We start from the raw sequence: 14,869 nt of genomic DNA, 5'->3' as shown, positions 1-14,869 counted from the left end.
TTTTAAGCCTAAGTTCAGCTGGCCATACTTAGGCTTATGCTCTTATGCTATTGGATTTACTTGAATAGGTACCACTTGGACCCAGCTAACAAGAGTTAAGACCCAGAGATGCAGGCAGAAGCTGGTTTAGCTAAGACTGAGTTTCATTGCTGTGCCTATGGTTATTGATGATCATTTTGTGTGTAGCTTTTTAAATCAGTATTGCCTTGTTTTGGTGCTTCTCACAGGGCTCTCTTCGTGTTGCCAGCTGCAGTTGCTGCTCCCCCATGTTTCTATGTAGCAAATCCTCCCCCTTCATATAGTCACAGACTGAAACTCCTTAAACACAGCCTGAGGCAGAAGGCAGCTCCACACTTGCATCAGTTGCAACAACTGACCACTCCTCACTTGCTGCAGTTCCCTGACCTCCGGCTGGTGCAGTATGACTCAGGTAAAGGATATTTGCGGACAAGATTTCAGTAATTTCCTCTGTCACATGAATGGAATTTCTATATAAAACCATTATTGTTTTTTCTGTTTGAATTACAGGGAAATTAGAAGCTCTTGCTGTCTTGCTTCAGAAGTTGAAATCTGAAGGGCGCCGTGTGCTGATTTTGTCACAGATGATTCTGATGCTGGACATACTGGAGTTGTTTCTGAATTTCCATTTCCTCACCTTTGTGAGGATTGATGAATATGCCAACCAGGAACAACGGCAGGTAAGTGTGCCCTGCCAGATACTCACTGGTACCAGGCTTTTATACACTACAGCAGAGAAAGGAAATTTGCCTCATTTTGTATTCAGTTTGATGTATGTTAATCCCTTATTTATTAGGCTATAGTGAATCTGGTTTGGTATTTTATTTTGGTGTGCATTTTATTTAGTCCTTGCTTTTATTCTGTTTATGTAGGAGCTGATGAAAATTTTCAACAGAGACAAGCGCATTTTCTGTGCCATCCTCTCCTCTCACAGCCGTTCCACAGGAGTCAATCTTGTTGAGGCAGACACTGTTGTCTTCTATGACAATGATCTGAACCCAGTGATGGATGCAAAAGCTCAGGAATGGTGTGACAGAATTGGGAGATGTAAAGATATCCATATATACAGGTGATGGTGACAGTCAATATCTGCTCTTTAACATGTTTTAATGTGAGTTTTTTTCAGATAGTGCTGCCCTGGATGATCTGGAATAAAGTGGAAACAGTGCTGAAAACCACTTCCCTTCAATGAAAAAGATGCCAGGGTATCCTATGAAAAAGTGGGGGGTTTAATGCCAAATGTAGGAAATTAATCATACCTGCATGGGTTTTGTTTGTTAGTCTACATGGAGTTTTTTAAGAGATCTTTTTCATTGTTGATTTCAGGTTTCTTTTTTTCTTTAATTACAGAAATTATTAGAAGACAGCTCTAAAGTAAATGTGATAGTGTATTTTTTTTATGGGCCTGCACCATAACTAAAAAAACTCCCACATACTAGCACATTTTAAGCATTTAGTGGAATTCTTTAAGGACAGTTTGTATTTTTGTTTCTGAAAGCTGGTTTGGAAATGACTTGCCTGATTTCTACGTTTTTTTTCCCTTTTTTTTAGGCTTGTCAGTGGTAATTCTGTAGAAGAGAAACTTTTGAAAAATGGCACAAAGGACTTGATCAGAGAAGTAGCTGCTCAGGGAAATGACTATTCAATGGCCTTTTTAACACAGGTAAGTTAATATTCAGAATGCATTGAAACACCCATGTTGCAGTTTTTAATAAATTCAAGCATCTGTGTTGGAGTGTTTAATAGCAGTTTAGTAGAAATCTGTCTAGGCTAGAATTAATGAGGAGGCATATTGGATTTCATGATTGCTTGAACTCTCAGTGTTGGGACCACATCCTTTCAGATATTGTCCATCTGTTTTGTTCTGTTATTTGTATAGTGATGCACAGACATCACCCATGACTCAATATATTGTGATTTCTTCACAAAATTCTGCAAAATTTTGCAGAACTTGTAAGGGTGAACGTCTCAACAGCTTTAAAAATGTGAAATAGGTTTGGATATTTAGAGAGATAGGCTCTGAATCGCTGCTCTGAAGATACGTGAGACAGTGACTGCATTGGTGAAGCCAGGCTATCCTGGCTGGCACTCCTGATGTAGAAAAAAAAATAGGATGCTCCCAAAAATTGAATGTATTTCTCTTTTTTCCTTCTATTTATGAAGCAAACAATTCAGGAATTGTTTGAGGTTCATTCTCCTATGGAGGATTCTGGATTTAGAGTGAAAGCAGAAGAATTTGTAGTACTTTCTCAAGAGCCTTCTCCAGCAGAAAATATTTCACCTAAAGTTGCAAGACCATTCATAGAGGTAATAATTAACACACACATTAAAAATACAGCTGTGCAACATTAGTATTAAACAACTAACAATCCCATTTTATTTGGGTTAATTCTGTCAGTATCTTTTTCTTGTAGTTTTATGCTCTTTTGTCATTTGCCTTGTGACAAAACTTCCAAAAGCCCAAAGCTGAATTTTATAATTTCTGGGACTGTTTCTCTTGCTGGAGCAGAGACTTACTTCAGAAATTTGTGTTGCATTTCAGTGATCTCCTTATGGAGTTTCTTTCCATATTTTTGAAGTCTTAATTATTTTTAAAATACATCTCTCTGAAAGGCCCTCAACAGCATTGAACGAGAGGATGAGGAGTCAAATGATCACATACAAGAAATAGGATCTGAGTCAAGCCTTGAACCTTTAATCTCAGAGCTCTGCGAGACAAAATACATTGAAGAGCCCTCACAGCTGCAGGAGTTAGTTGCTGTTGTGGATCAGGTACCATCACTTCCCTTGAATAGCTGGCTAAAAAGTAATGTTTAGTTCAAATGTTTCAATTTCTTTGCAGTCTGACCTTAAAGCAACTTTGTTGTTTCTCGCATTAAATGGAAGGGAGATCTCCCACTGATTTAAAATGTTAAGATGATTTTGAAGGAGAGCTTTGATACTTCATGTAGCATTTCTTTTGTTATCCTCAAAGTAACATTTTTTCCCTTTGATACTTCCCTCAGCTGACTCCAATTGAGAAGTATGCTTTGAATTATCTGGAGCTCTTCCATGGTTCAGTTGATGACAATGAGCCACGGTTGAGTGAGGTAAAACAAATCTTTCTTTTCCATGTTATTCTGTCACAGAACAACATTTATTATATTTTCAATATGAAGTGGAAGTGTCTCCAATCATGTGGAATATATTGTAGGCACTTCTGCGATCTTTTCTTGCTATACCTTATGAACAGCATAATGTCTTACAGAGAGCTCATTATTCCGGGATTCTCTGGTTTAAGCAGGTGTCAGTTCTTAATTTCTTTTTTATAAAATGGGAATTGCTTTCAGCCCAGCTCAGCAAATATTTGTTGTACTCCATTGATAGTGGGGGAAAAAATTTCATTAATTTCAGTGAGCCTATGTTCTGATTGTCTTCGTTGTTTAACTGAAATTCTTTGATTGCTTTATATTGATGGCTTAAAAGCCCTTAATAAAGACCAATAAATATCTTCTAAATGATTGTGAAAGTATCTGATAAGAAATTGCTATAAGATTCCTGTGTCTGAAAATGTCAAAGTTCAAGGCATTTATCCATAAAATTACAAATTGATGACTTCTAATCCAGTGTCTGTTACTGTATGAAGTTTCTAAGGAGTCTGACTTTAATCTAGATGGAACTGAAAACTGCAAAGAAAGCCTGGGAAGTCCAGCATATGAAGGAGTTAAAGGAAAGAGAGCAAAAAATGCTTTGGGAGGATGAAGAGGAGCTTCTAACCTACACTCGGGAGGATGCATACAACAAAGTAATTGCTGATTAGTCTTGTTTTTTCTAAATAGTTCTTTCTTAACAATCTGAGAACACCTTTACCCTTCAGGTTTCAGTTGGATAATTTGAATTATGTTCTCTTTTTGCTGTGTAGGAATATGTCTATGAAGGTCCAGATGGACAAACTGAAATTATGCCAGTAAGTAAAAGTAACACCAGGCAGCCTAAATAGGCTTTTTATTTTGTGAAACATAAAGATCAGTGAAGAGTTAACATTGCAGTAATTACAGATTTTATTCTCTGCAGCTCTGGACTCCTCCTACTCCACCTCAGGATGACAATGATATCTACATAGATTCTGTTATGTGCCTGATGTATGATACCACCCCTATTCCAGAGTCAAAATTGCCTCCAGTGTACGTCAGGAAGGAGCGTAAACGACACAAAACAGATCCCTCTGGTGAGTGTGTGCTCAAAACTGTTCTGGGGTTTATTGCTGAAAGTTTAAAAAATCAGTGGGGTTTTCATGCCTCCTATACATTCAGAATGCATTGAAACACCCATGTTGCAGTGTTTAATAAATTCAAGCATCTGTTTTGGAGTCTGGTCCGGTAAAGATCAAATGTGCATGTTTGAAGGGATAAAAATTCTTGTCCCACCATGGCCTTGAAGCAGTGGAGTCACTGGAAGGCCCAGTTCTTATGGTTTGTCTTGTCTTTAGACATAAAGATGTTCTTAAAGGACAGTTTTAGAAAGCCGACATTTTATTTTGTCAGTTAGGACAGGGCTAGTCTTACTTTATAACAAGCTCTGTTTAGTTCCTGGCTGTGCTTTCCAGAGGCAGTGGGGAGTACATTTTGCAGCTGTAGGTAGAGGAGTCAAAGAATGACAGTATCTACCAGTAATGCTTTATGTTTTGCCTTAGCAGCAGGTAGAAAGAAGAAGCAACGTCATGGGGAGACAGTTATCCCACCTCGTTCACTCTTTGATCGAGCAACTCCAGGAATGTTGAAAATGCGCCGGGAGGGCAAAGAGCAAAAGAAGAACATCTTGTTGAAACAACAGACACAGTTTGCAAAGCCTTTGCCAACTCTTGTCAAACCAGCTACTGAGGCTGGACAGGATAATCCAGAGTGGTTGATCAGCGAAGACTGGGCACTTCTGCAGGTCAGATGATACCTGCAGCTTCTGCTGCCTTCATGTTTTTATTCCTTCATTTTATCTTTTCGAGGTTATCTCTAATTCTTAATGGCAATTTGCTGTCATAACTTGGAACAGCTTGCCTGTCATTTGTGCTCCTCTAAGGAGATATTAAAGGCTAAACTACAAAATGTATGATTAAGCCCTATTGTTGTTTTAGAAACCACTTACTATTATTCAGATTAGTTGTGCTGGCTGGACAATGGGTAATGTAGCTAAGGTTCTTCCCACCTTTGAGGGAAGAGCAGTACTTGAATAGCAGCTCTCTGTCCCTCTCATACCAATCTCCAACTGTTTCCCTGCACATCAGTCAGCATTAAGGCACCTTATGCCTGTTTATTCTCTGTGACTGAGCACAGAGCCATAGCCCTGAGCTGTCCCACTGTAGTAACGGTGTGTGGGCACACGCAGGCAGGGCAGGTTTGGAAGATGGCAGCGATGTCTCCTGATGCATTTGTACCTTTCTCTGTTGCAGGCAGTGAAGCAGCTGCTGGAGCTTCCTTTAAACCTTGCTGTTGTGTCACCAGCACACACTCCCAACTGGGACCTGGTCAGTGATGTTGTTAACTCCTGTAGCAGAGTCTATCGCTCGCCCAAGCAGTGCCGCAACCGATACGAGAATGTCATAATCCCAAGGGAGGAAGGAAAGGTGAGTTCACCTGGAATGATGCGTCTTTTTTTTACCTTAAGTTGTAGAGTTTTTTTTCCTTAACTCCATAAACACTTGTTTTTTTGTTAAACGTTTCAACAGTGTAAATAAATAACTTTTAAAAGATCTTTTTAAATTATTCTCATCAGGATTTCCACTTATTTTATGTGATTTCTTTGAAAAGAAAAAGCACCTGAACAAAATCTTCCACAAAAGATCATCTAACTTTCCTTCTTATTTTACAGCTAATGTACGAAGCTAATCCTAAAAAGAAGACAAAAAGTATTTATAAGGTGTGCATTGGTATTCTTTCAAAATCAAATCTAGACACTGTGGTATTTAGCAGCAATGGAGGTGGGCAGATAATTCATATGAGATCCATGTTGAGTGTTACTTGAGTTCTGAAACATCAATTAAAATTCCAAATTTATTTTTCCTTTCTTTGTTGATACAGTGGATTGACACCAGACTTCAGCTTTTGGATTTGATAGATAAATTTTAGATCATGCAAGAAGTTTGTGATTTCACTTAAACTGTAGTTGGCATTTTTCCACCATGTATCTTATCCTGATGGTATTTAAGATCTGTAAGAATGAACTTCATGCTAGAGTCTAAGTGGATTACAAATACATAGTAAATTTGATGCCTGAAACACGTTTTAGTAAATGAGGATGATAGGACGCTAAAGAAACAAAAACAAATTCCATGACTTGTGAACACCTTCTTCCAAACCACACAGCAATTTAGTGGCAGAGTTGGGTGGAGAATCCAGAACTTCTGGCTGTAGTTCCATTCTCTGACTGCTCAGGAGGTTTGTCCCTGACTGGCAGTTTCTGCTTAGGAGAAGCCAAATGTTAGACTGGCATGGTGTGTGGATGTTAACCTAGCTTTGTTGGGAGAGCAGTGCAGTGATGGTTTTGTTTTATTATCTTACGTGTGCGCTATGCATAACTATAAACTAATGGGCTCTTGGTTTGGGTTATGAATTAAACTTGCAAAATCTAAACTAAAGCAAAGATTCTTTCTCAAATTAGAGTTTGCCATTTTGTATGTCCCCCAGTGCTGATGCCAGTGTGACCGTGAGAACTGCTCCTTATTTTGCTCTTTCTTTATATATTTCCCATAGAGTTTTGTGTGACAGTAAGTTATCAGTGACACGAGGCAGGAACCAGTCTGTGATAGATATGTTGGAGAGTGTTTTTAAATAATCTACGAGCGCGCCTTGTGTTTAAACATAGACAAAATGCCCTGTTGGGTGAGTTTGCAATTGAAAGTTGGTTTGTTTTCTTTTTCTAGACTAAAAACAGTCGCCCACTTCGTACCAATCAGATCTATGCTCAAGATGAGGGTGCAACACACACACAACTTTATACTAATCATTTTGAGATGATGAAAATGATTGCAGGGAAAAGAAGTCCACCTATCAAACCTCTGTAAGTTTACCTGGGATCATTTGATCTCCTGCCACCACATATCTCCTGGAAACTGAGTTCTGAATGGCTCTCAAAACCCAGAGTTATTCTGCACTCTCTTTCTCTGTTCTTGATCTCTCTCTGTGTCTTCTGTTGTTGGAAACACCTCCATATTTCATGGAGGTGTTTGGGTCTTTCTGCAGGAATTTGCTGGGTTTTTTAAAATCTATATCTGTCCATTTACCTGAATTGTAGACAAATTGCTATCTATGCTGTTTAGTAGTACATTCTTTCCTGTGTGTCTTCCTGTAGTTTTTCTATATTTATTTAGTATTTACTCTGAGTCTCTTAAATGTCTGTCTGTATGTATGCTCCAGTACTGGCTGGTATATCATGGAAACTTCACCAAAACTGCAGTGTTACATGCTAATATGTGAAATGAAATACTGTATTTAAAGTTTTTCTGTCTCCAGTAATACCATTTTTCTCAATTTCAGACTTGGCATGAATCCTTTCCAGAAGAATCCAAAGCATGCATCGGTGCTTGCAGAAAGGTGAGCACTTCCTATCTTGAAGGAGTTATAAATTGTATAAAAGTGCTCTTTTTTATATTCTTTTTTTTTTTAGGTTTCAGTGATTTCTAAATATTGTATGTTTTGTCTTATTATTGTTTCTAGTGGAATCAACTATGATAAGCCCCTCCCTCCGATTCAGGTCGCGTCCCTCCGAGCAGAACGCATTGCCAAAGAGAAAAAGGTATGGTCCCATCTCTGCTGCACAAATGACTGCATTAATTAAAAAATCAGGAAACAGATGAGGTATGAGCAAAGCTTCCTCCTGGGAGAAGTTTGGCAGTACAGTGGATATTACGAGCAGCTGCACATTGCTCATGTACAGGGGTTTAGATAACCAGGGCCCAACGTGCGGCCTTTCCTTGCACCTCTTGTCACACTAATACCCCTTAAAACAATGAGGAACATATTATTGCAAAATATATTAAAACGTGTAAAAATCTTATTTTGTTCTTGACCATTCTGTAGCCTCCTTTCTTATATTATTCAGAAAGAAATACTTGCTTGTGGATGGTAAGTTGCTTGTTATGCTATGCTCTAAGTCATAAAACCATGAGTACATCTTGTAGTTTGAAATTAATCAGGTTGTATAACTTGGACTTGAAAAGTGAGGCCAGCTTTGCGGGCTGCCTGTGGTTTTGTGGATAAAGAGGTTTTTTCTTGTTGCTTGATTTTGCTTTAAAAAAACATCTTGCTTGTTCCATGCTTGAAGACTGAAGGTGCCCCTTGCCTTGCAGGCGCTGGCGGAGCAGCAGAGGGCCCAGCAGCAGACGGGTCCCCAGCCCCAGCAGCCCCAGGCGGGCCAGCAGCCCCCCCAGCAGCCCCCCGTGCAGCAGGCCCAGGCCCAGCCACAGGCACAGGCACAAGCACAGGTAGTTCAGCAGCCACAGGCAGTGGTGCAGACTGCAGTCACTACTGTGGCCAACACAGCAGTATTGGTAAGAAAGGGAGAGCTCGGTGCCTCTGATGTAGTAACTTCAGTTCTTCTGTGTGTGCTGTATTTGTGTCGTGTTTTCTCTGGAAAGAGAATTTTAGGTCAGTATAGTGAGATCCAAGATATTTTTTTCTTGTTTGCTTTCCCTGGTTATGGTAGGTGTCTTCTGGTTCCCTGATTTATTAAGACTATTCATACCATCGTGGCGACAGATCTTGGCGTTCTGAAGTGAAAGAACACCATGCTAAGATGGTTTTTCCTTTTTCACTTTAGACTTTCATTTAATGAAGTCTGAGTGAATAGATGTACATGGTCAACGAGAAGTATTTGTACAGAGAATTTGCAGGATACAGAGAAAAAAAGAGAATGTAGCTGTAAGAGCAACTCAGTTAAAGAGCTTAAAATCCAAAGATTCATAACCTTTGCAAGGCAAGTGAAATGGTGCATCCTACAGGAAACACCATTGTGCTTTTACTGCAAATTTATGCAAAGTTTTCATGTCTTCCCTAAATCTAGAGTCTGAATGAATCTGATGACTGGTCTGTGGCTTTTGTATTTAGAGCCAATCCAGTTTGCATAGTAACGTGTGCAGCAGAGGTGAATTTATTTTGCTTGTTGAAGAGCAAGAGTACCACAGCTTTTGCAGAAAGACACAGAGGATGTGTTTTGAACCACAAGCATTGCTGTGTATGAAGTGCTGAGTGATGTTCCTATGTGATTGCTTGTCCAAGGTATTGCTCCCTTCCTCTGCTAACAGGGATGTCCAGTGACCAGGGTTTACCACACTAGGCTGGTCTACAATTGCTCATCAGTGAGGCAGAATCCTGATTTATGTATGCATTAGTTGCTGTGATCTGTAGAGTCAATGAACAACTGCAGAAATCTTTGTGTGTTCCATTGCGTTTTTTTGTTATTTTGTCACTTCTGGAGCACAGCATTGTGTTAAGCAATGCTCAGTTTTCTTTTACTGCTTTTCTGAACTGCTACCTTAATTGTCTTCTAATTAGGCAGGCACCATCAAAACAGCGGTGACGGGGACAAGCATCCAGACTGGTAAGGAGACTTTCTAACTGGAGGTAGAAGATGATGGGACATTAGGATCGTCATTTTCAGAATCTCACATTTAATCCTGGCTTGCTTTCAGCTACAGTGAGTGGAAATGTGATTGTGAACACTGTTGCTGGGGTCCCTGCTGCTACCTTCCAGCCCATCAATAAACGTCTGGCCTCACCTGTTATACCTGGCACGCTGACTGTGAGTAGATCCCGTCACTAGTTGTGTCCCTGGACACATTGGGTTGCATGTTTTATCAGCATAGCTTTAGCCTTCCATGTTCTCAAAAATTCTGCTTCTTGCAAATGTCATGTGCATCTTGGGGCTCTTTATCAAACCTCTCTCTCTCACCAAAACATCAGAACACACTGGAATGGTTTATCAGAAAAAAATGCTTAATACGTTAAAAATAATTTATAGGCAAGTGCTGCTAAAAGCAATGTATTATGTCATTAACATTTTCAGCTTGTAACTGTTTTGTGCTTTATTAATGATGATCTTTATGATTATGTTAACGGTTTAAGACTATGGAAGATAAAGCAAAATATTGAAAGGTACTAAAATCAAATGTCTGTAATGGAGTGAAGGGTTTGGTGATCAGCCTGTTGGAAAAAGATTTAACCACATGCTGATTTTAAGATGCATCCAAACAGATGTGTTAGACAGATTTGGGGCTTTTCTTCTTTTGCATTTTTTGTGCTTGTTTTAAAAATTGCCTAGAGGGCCCATTCCATTTGCAGAAGGGAGGTGTGAGGCGCGGGAGGGGAGCGGTAATGGCTGTGTTCCCTTTCAGACCTCGGGAGGCACCAGCACTGCCCAGGTGGTTCACAGCCAGCCCCGCGCCGCCGCGGCGCCGGCAGCGTCCACCGAGCTGGTGACCATCGCCTCCACCCAGGGCGTGCGCGCCGTGACCTCGGTGACAGCCTCGGCCGTGGTCACCACCAACCTCACGCCTGTGCAGACACAGACAAGGTCTTTGGTCACCCAGGTCACGCCAGGTAATGATCCTGTGTTCAGGGATTTGTTCCAGTAGTGCAAAAAAGGGCCTCAGAATTCCTGTAGATCCACCATCACAGCCCCACAGTGTTGGAAGTCTGGGATGCAATTAAACAGGGCTAGGATTTTAAACTTGCTTTGTTGCTGGTGCTCATTTTTCTCCAATATTTCTGGATAAAGCATGGCAATAGAGAGCTTGGCCCCTAGGCATTGCAATTTAAAAATATTATTAACAATCTAGCAGTAAAATACTAGAATTTACTGTCTTGACTAAAAAGCATTGTGAAGAAAGGCCCTTGTATTTTATGATTTACTCTGCTTTTACATCATGCTCATGATAATGTGTTCTTACATGTAGTAAATCCACAAAGTGTGCTGGAGCAGTAAAATAAGCATTTTTCTTCTCAGGTGAAATTCATGAGTTAAACTGAATGTTGAAAATATTTGTCATAACTTTTTGTTTTTTCTTTATTCACAGCTACGCCAACAGTCCAGCTATCAGGCAAAACCATCACCCCTGCTCACTTCCAGCTTCTGAGGCAACAGCAGCAGCAGGCTGCTCAGGTGCAGGTCCCACAGATCCAGGCTCAGGCACAAGCCCAGTCTCCAGCTCAAATAAAAACTGTAGGGAAATTGTCACAGGTGAGAAACTGCTCATGAAGTAACATAACACACTGCTCTCATTACTGTAAGCTTCCTTAACAGTGTGTGTTATGTCCTGTTTCCTTGGGCTAGAGTAAGATGTATTTCCCTCTTAAATTTCATCCTACTAAAATTTCATGCAGGCAGTGAGTCTGACAGCACTTTCAGTAGTAGATTAGGGCAGGATGGAAAGCATTTACTGTTGCTCACTGGAAGCCATTGTGTAAAAGAGTTACATTTTAGATACTTGATCTTAGCACTAGTCTGGTTTTCTCCTTTTAAGCTTTGGCTGCATCTCCATTTTTCTCCTGTTATAAATGTAAACCATTGGAAATGATGGAAGTGTTTGATTTTTGCAGGAGCAGCTGATCAAGTTGCAGAAGCAGAAGCTGCAGCTCCCCCAGCAGCAGGCAGCACAGCAGACACAGCAAGGGGCACAGCAGCAAACAGCACAAGTGCAAGTGCAGCAGCAGCAGCAAACTCAGCAGCTCACTGCTGTGACAGCCCCTCGTCCTGGCGCAGTCCTCACGGGCACTACGGTCACCAACCTGCAAGTGGCACGCCTGGTGAGTTGGCTTTGACTTGGCAAGAACAGGCTCAGACATCTCACTCTTGGCTGGTTTAAATGAACTCACAAGGGGCAGTTCATTAGGAACTGCTGTAACATAAATAGCTTTACATTGTACTTACCCATTGATACCATCTCTGAATTTTGTCACTGTACAGGAGCCATTTAGAAACATTTACAGCTATCACTTCACAATCACCTGTTATATGCAGCAAATCTTTCTGTGCTGGTACAATAATCTTCATTCCTTACTGCTTAGACTCGTGTTCCTGCTTCCCAGCTCCAAGCACAAGGACAGATCCAGGCCCAGACTCCACAAGCAGCACAGGTTGCTCTGGCAAAGCCTCCAGTGGTGTCTGTTCCAGCTGCTGTTGTGTCATCTGCAGGAGTCACCACACTCCCTGTGACTGTGGCAGGCATTAGTGTTGCCATTGGACAGCCACAGAAAGCAGCAGGTATGTGAATGCAAGTTGGAAATAGAAAGAATTGTATTTCATAGCAGTCTCCTATAGTATAGACAATTTTTTCTTGGAGGAAGATTGTTGTTGGAACAAAAAATTAGTTTACTCATGCCCTTAGATAAGAAATTTTCTCCGCTGTGAAAATGTCTTATTCTCATTAAAATCAGTGGGTTGTTAGTGCTCAAAGCTGTGCAAATGTATGTCTGTAAAAGTAGAATCTGTGTGTGTAAGCTGTGATTACTGGGACTAAGCAATAAACTGAAGACTCTTACAGTTCTAATTATTTCTGTAATTTTCAGGAGGCCAGACAGTAGTTGCACAGCCACTGCATGTCCAGCAGCTGCTAAAACTCAAGCACCACCAAGCAGCACAGCAGCAGAAAGCCATCCAGCCCCAGGTTGCACAGGGACAAGCTACTGTGCAGCAAAAGGTACTATTGTCTGCTGTCCCATTAACTTGTGCAGTGGTGCTGTGGTTGTAAAGCTTTGGTTCTGGATGACCAGGACGCCCCTAAAGAGTCAGTCAGGATTTCTAGGGGTGATCTTAGGTATATCTAGAGAGAACAGGTTCTCAGATGCTTCTTTTTTTGTGTAAAGTGGTTGATTGTTTGGTAGTTTTTGTTGTGTGATTGTTGTGTGTAAGAGATAAACTTTTCATTAAGTACTGTAATTCTGAATATGTGTGTAAATACATGAAGGCTTTCATCTAGTACTCATTTTTTTGTGGCTAATCCTGGGAGAATTATTTTTTAACAACTAAATGTAATTAATCTTTTTTCCCCACATATCTGTTCTTTAAAGTACACTTATCTTTTGTAGTCATTGGTGCCTTTTTTTCTCTTGTGCAGATAAATGCTCAACAGGTTACGGTCCAGACCCAACAGCAGACTTCACAGCAGCAAAAAGTAACTTATGCTACTCAGCCTGCCATTAAAACACAGTTCTTAACAACTCCAATTTCCCAAACCCAGAAACCAGGTGGAACCCAGCAAGTGCAGGCCCAGATTCAGGTACAGGTAACACAGGTTTACACCCTTAAACTGTACTGGGACTCGAGAATTGTAAAGACAACAGGTGAGGTAGAATTCAGCACCCACTCATTTTAATTCTAGTCACACCTTCGTTTGAATTGACTTTTCAGTAAAATTCACTGGTGCTGCATATATGTGACCTTTCAGCTAGTCATAGCTGTGAGCTGCAAGTTCACCTTTCCTCTTTGAAATAAAATAATTGAGTCACTCCTTTTTATTAGCCAAGGGATTCCATACTGTGTTTACTGAGGAAAATTCAGCCAGAATTGTTCCTGTTTCTGGTGCTGCCTCACAGCCTAATCTCTGGTAGCCTAGAGTAGGTGACAACTCACTTTCTTTTCTGCATAACTGAATCACCCTAACCAAGGAAAAAGAAGGGGGTTAGGAATTGGAAGCCTTACTCTCTCAAAAGTATATCCCAGATAATGTAACCTGTTAGAACTCATGTGCTTCCTTCAATTTTCTAGGTAGTTGGGAGGAAATGACTCAGTTGTAGTTAAAATTGAAAATATTTTTCTTCCTCCCCTAGCTAAGTTCTTCTTTTCACTGATCTAAAATGTTTCATAAACATTCAGCCTCACAGAAAATGCCAAGCTACAACTTACCATGAACAGGCCTTGGTGTTTTGCTGCTCTCAGCAGCTTTTTATTTTGATCCAATCTTTCTTTATTTCACATCACTACAGGTTGCAAAACTCCCACAGGTGGTCCAGCAACAGGCTACTGTTGCCAACATTCAGCAGATGGTTTCAGTTTCCCAACAGGTAGGTTTTGCTCTTGTCAAATATAGCACTAAATACATGATCTTTAGAAAAGCTCATATTTTTGCAAAGTGTGGTTTTTTCACGTTATGTGTGGCATAGGTAGTATTTTTGAAGGATATAGCAAGTGCCTTTCTATAAAATTAAGTCTTGAATACTGAATCAGCTGAGGTATATTCTCTGGTTTAAAACTTTCATAGATGTAGCAATGTTTGTTCATCACTGTAGATAAGCTGACAAACAGATTTTTAACTGTTTTCTAGAGCTGAAAGGATGTTTAAAAATTGGTTTCCGGTGATGTATAGTCAATACAGCAAATAATTGAACTAATGAGCACCATCTGAGCTTTTCACACAAAAAATGAGGACAAATTGAAGGTTACAAGTTGTTTTGTTTCAGTTCATAGAGCTATGCCAAGTGCTCTGTAAAAGGCAGGATGGTGTGGTAGCTGTTCCAAATGTGTGCTGGTAACAGACGGGGCTCGGTTAGGAGGAGCTCAGGTGGTTTGGTTCCCCTTCCCTAGTGACCAGGCAGTTTAATTAACACTCTTTAGATCAATCTCATCTAGATCATTAGCAACAGGCCTAACTTAGGCAGTTGGTTGGCAGGAATTATTTAACTTTGGAGGGCGGATGAAGTTCTTGACTTTGGTACACAAAAATCTGGGCCCGTCAGCCTTTAATCTGCTACAGTTCACAGTGCAGTGTTTTAGTGCAGAATAAAATCTGTGACTGTTTATCTCAAAATGGTGATAAAGTGGTGCAAGCTGTCTGATAACCACCTCAGATGTGAATGCTTCAAGGGCAAAGTAGACAGCAGGAAGCAGA

At 40.4% G+C, this 14,869-nt stretch overlaps 1 protein-coding gene across 26 annotated transcripts in view; it reads left to right on the top strand.

Moving 5' to 3' along the window:
* The window catches only part of EP400 (E1A binding protein p400), a 56,535-nt gene that overhangs the window by 38,156 nt on the left and 3,510 nt on the right, over positions 1–14,869 (top strand). For 19 of the 26 annotated variants that reach the window (XM_072936326.1, XM_072936322.1, XM_072936319.1 and 16 more), the window contains 26 exons: positions 228–430; positions 529–698; positions 891–1,087; positions 1,570–1,681; positions 2,182–2,325; positions 2,632–2,790; positions 3,024–3,107; positions 3,671–3,802; positions 3,920–3,964; positions 4,072–4,225; positions 4,694–4,932; positions 5,441–5,614; positions 5,860–5,907; positions 6,911–7,047; positions 7,524–7,580; positions 7,704–7,782; positions 8,336–8,536; positions 9,540–9,585; positions 9,677–9,786; positions 10,379–10,583; positions 11,060–11,223; positions 11,583–11,789; positions 12,051–12,246; positions 12,552–12,682; positions 13,100–13,267; positions 13,968–14,045. In XM_072936326.1, coding sequence (XP_072792427.1) covers positions 228–430; positions 529–698; positions 891–1,087; positions 1,570–1,681; positions 2,182–2,325; positions 2,632–2,790; positions 3,024–3,107; positions 3,671–3,802; positions 3,920–3,964; positions 4,072–4,225; positions 4,694–4,932; positions 5,441–5,614; positions 5,860–5,907; positions 6,911–7,047; positions 7,524–7,580; positions 7,704–7,782; positions 8,336–8,536; positions 9,540–9,585; positions 9,677–9,786; positions 10,379–10,583; positions 11,060–11,223; positions 11,583–11,789; positions 12,051–12,246; positions 12,552–12,682; positions 13,100–13,267; positions 13,968–14,045 — 3,640 coding nt within the window. The remainder of the gene's footprint in view (positions 1–227; positions 431–528; positions 699–890; positions 1,088–1,569; positions 1,682–2,181; positions 2,326–2,631; positions 2,791–3,023; positions 3,108–3,670; positions 3,803–3,919; positions 3,965–4,071; positions 4,226–4,693; positions 4,933–5,440; positions 5,615–5,859; positions 5,908–6,910; positions 7,048–7,523; positions 7,581–7,703; positions 7,783–8,335; positions 8,537–9,539; positions 9,586–9,676; positions 9,787–10,378; positions 10,584–11,059; positions 11,224–11,582; positions 11,790–12,050; positions 12,247–12,551; positions 12,683–13,099; positions 13,268–13,967; positions 14,046–14,869) is intronic. The other 7 variants (XM_072936330.1, XM_072936329.1, XM_072936323.1 and 4 more) reach the window with 6 other exon arrangements.

Source organism: Taeniopygia guttata, chromosome 15, assembly GCF_048771995.1.
Source record: "Taeniopygia guttata chromosome 15, bTaeGut7.mat, whole genome shotgun sequence".
Lineage (NCBI taxonomy): Eukaryota > Metazoa > Chordata > Aves > Passeriformes > Estrildidae > Taeniopygia > Taeniopygia guttata.
Note: the sequence above shows the minus strand (reverse complement) of the source record. Positions and strands in the feature narration are given on the sequence as shown.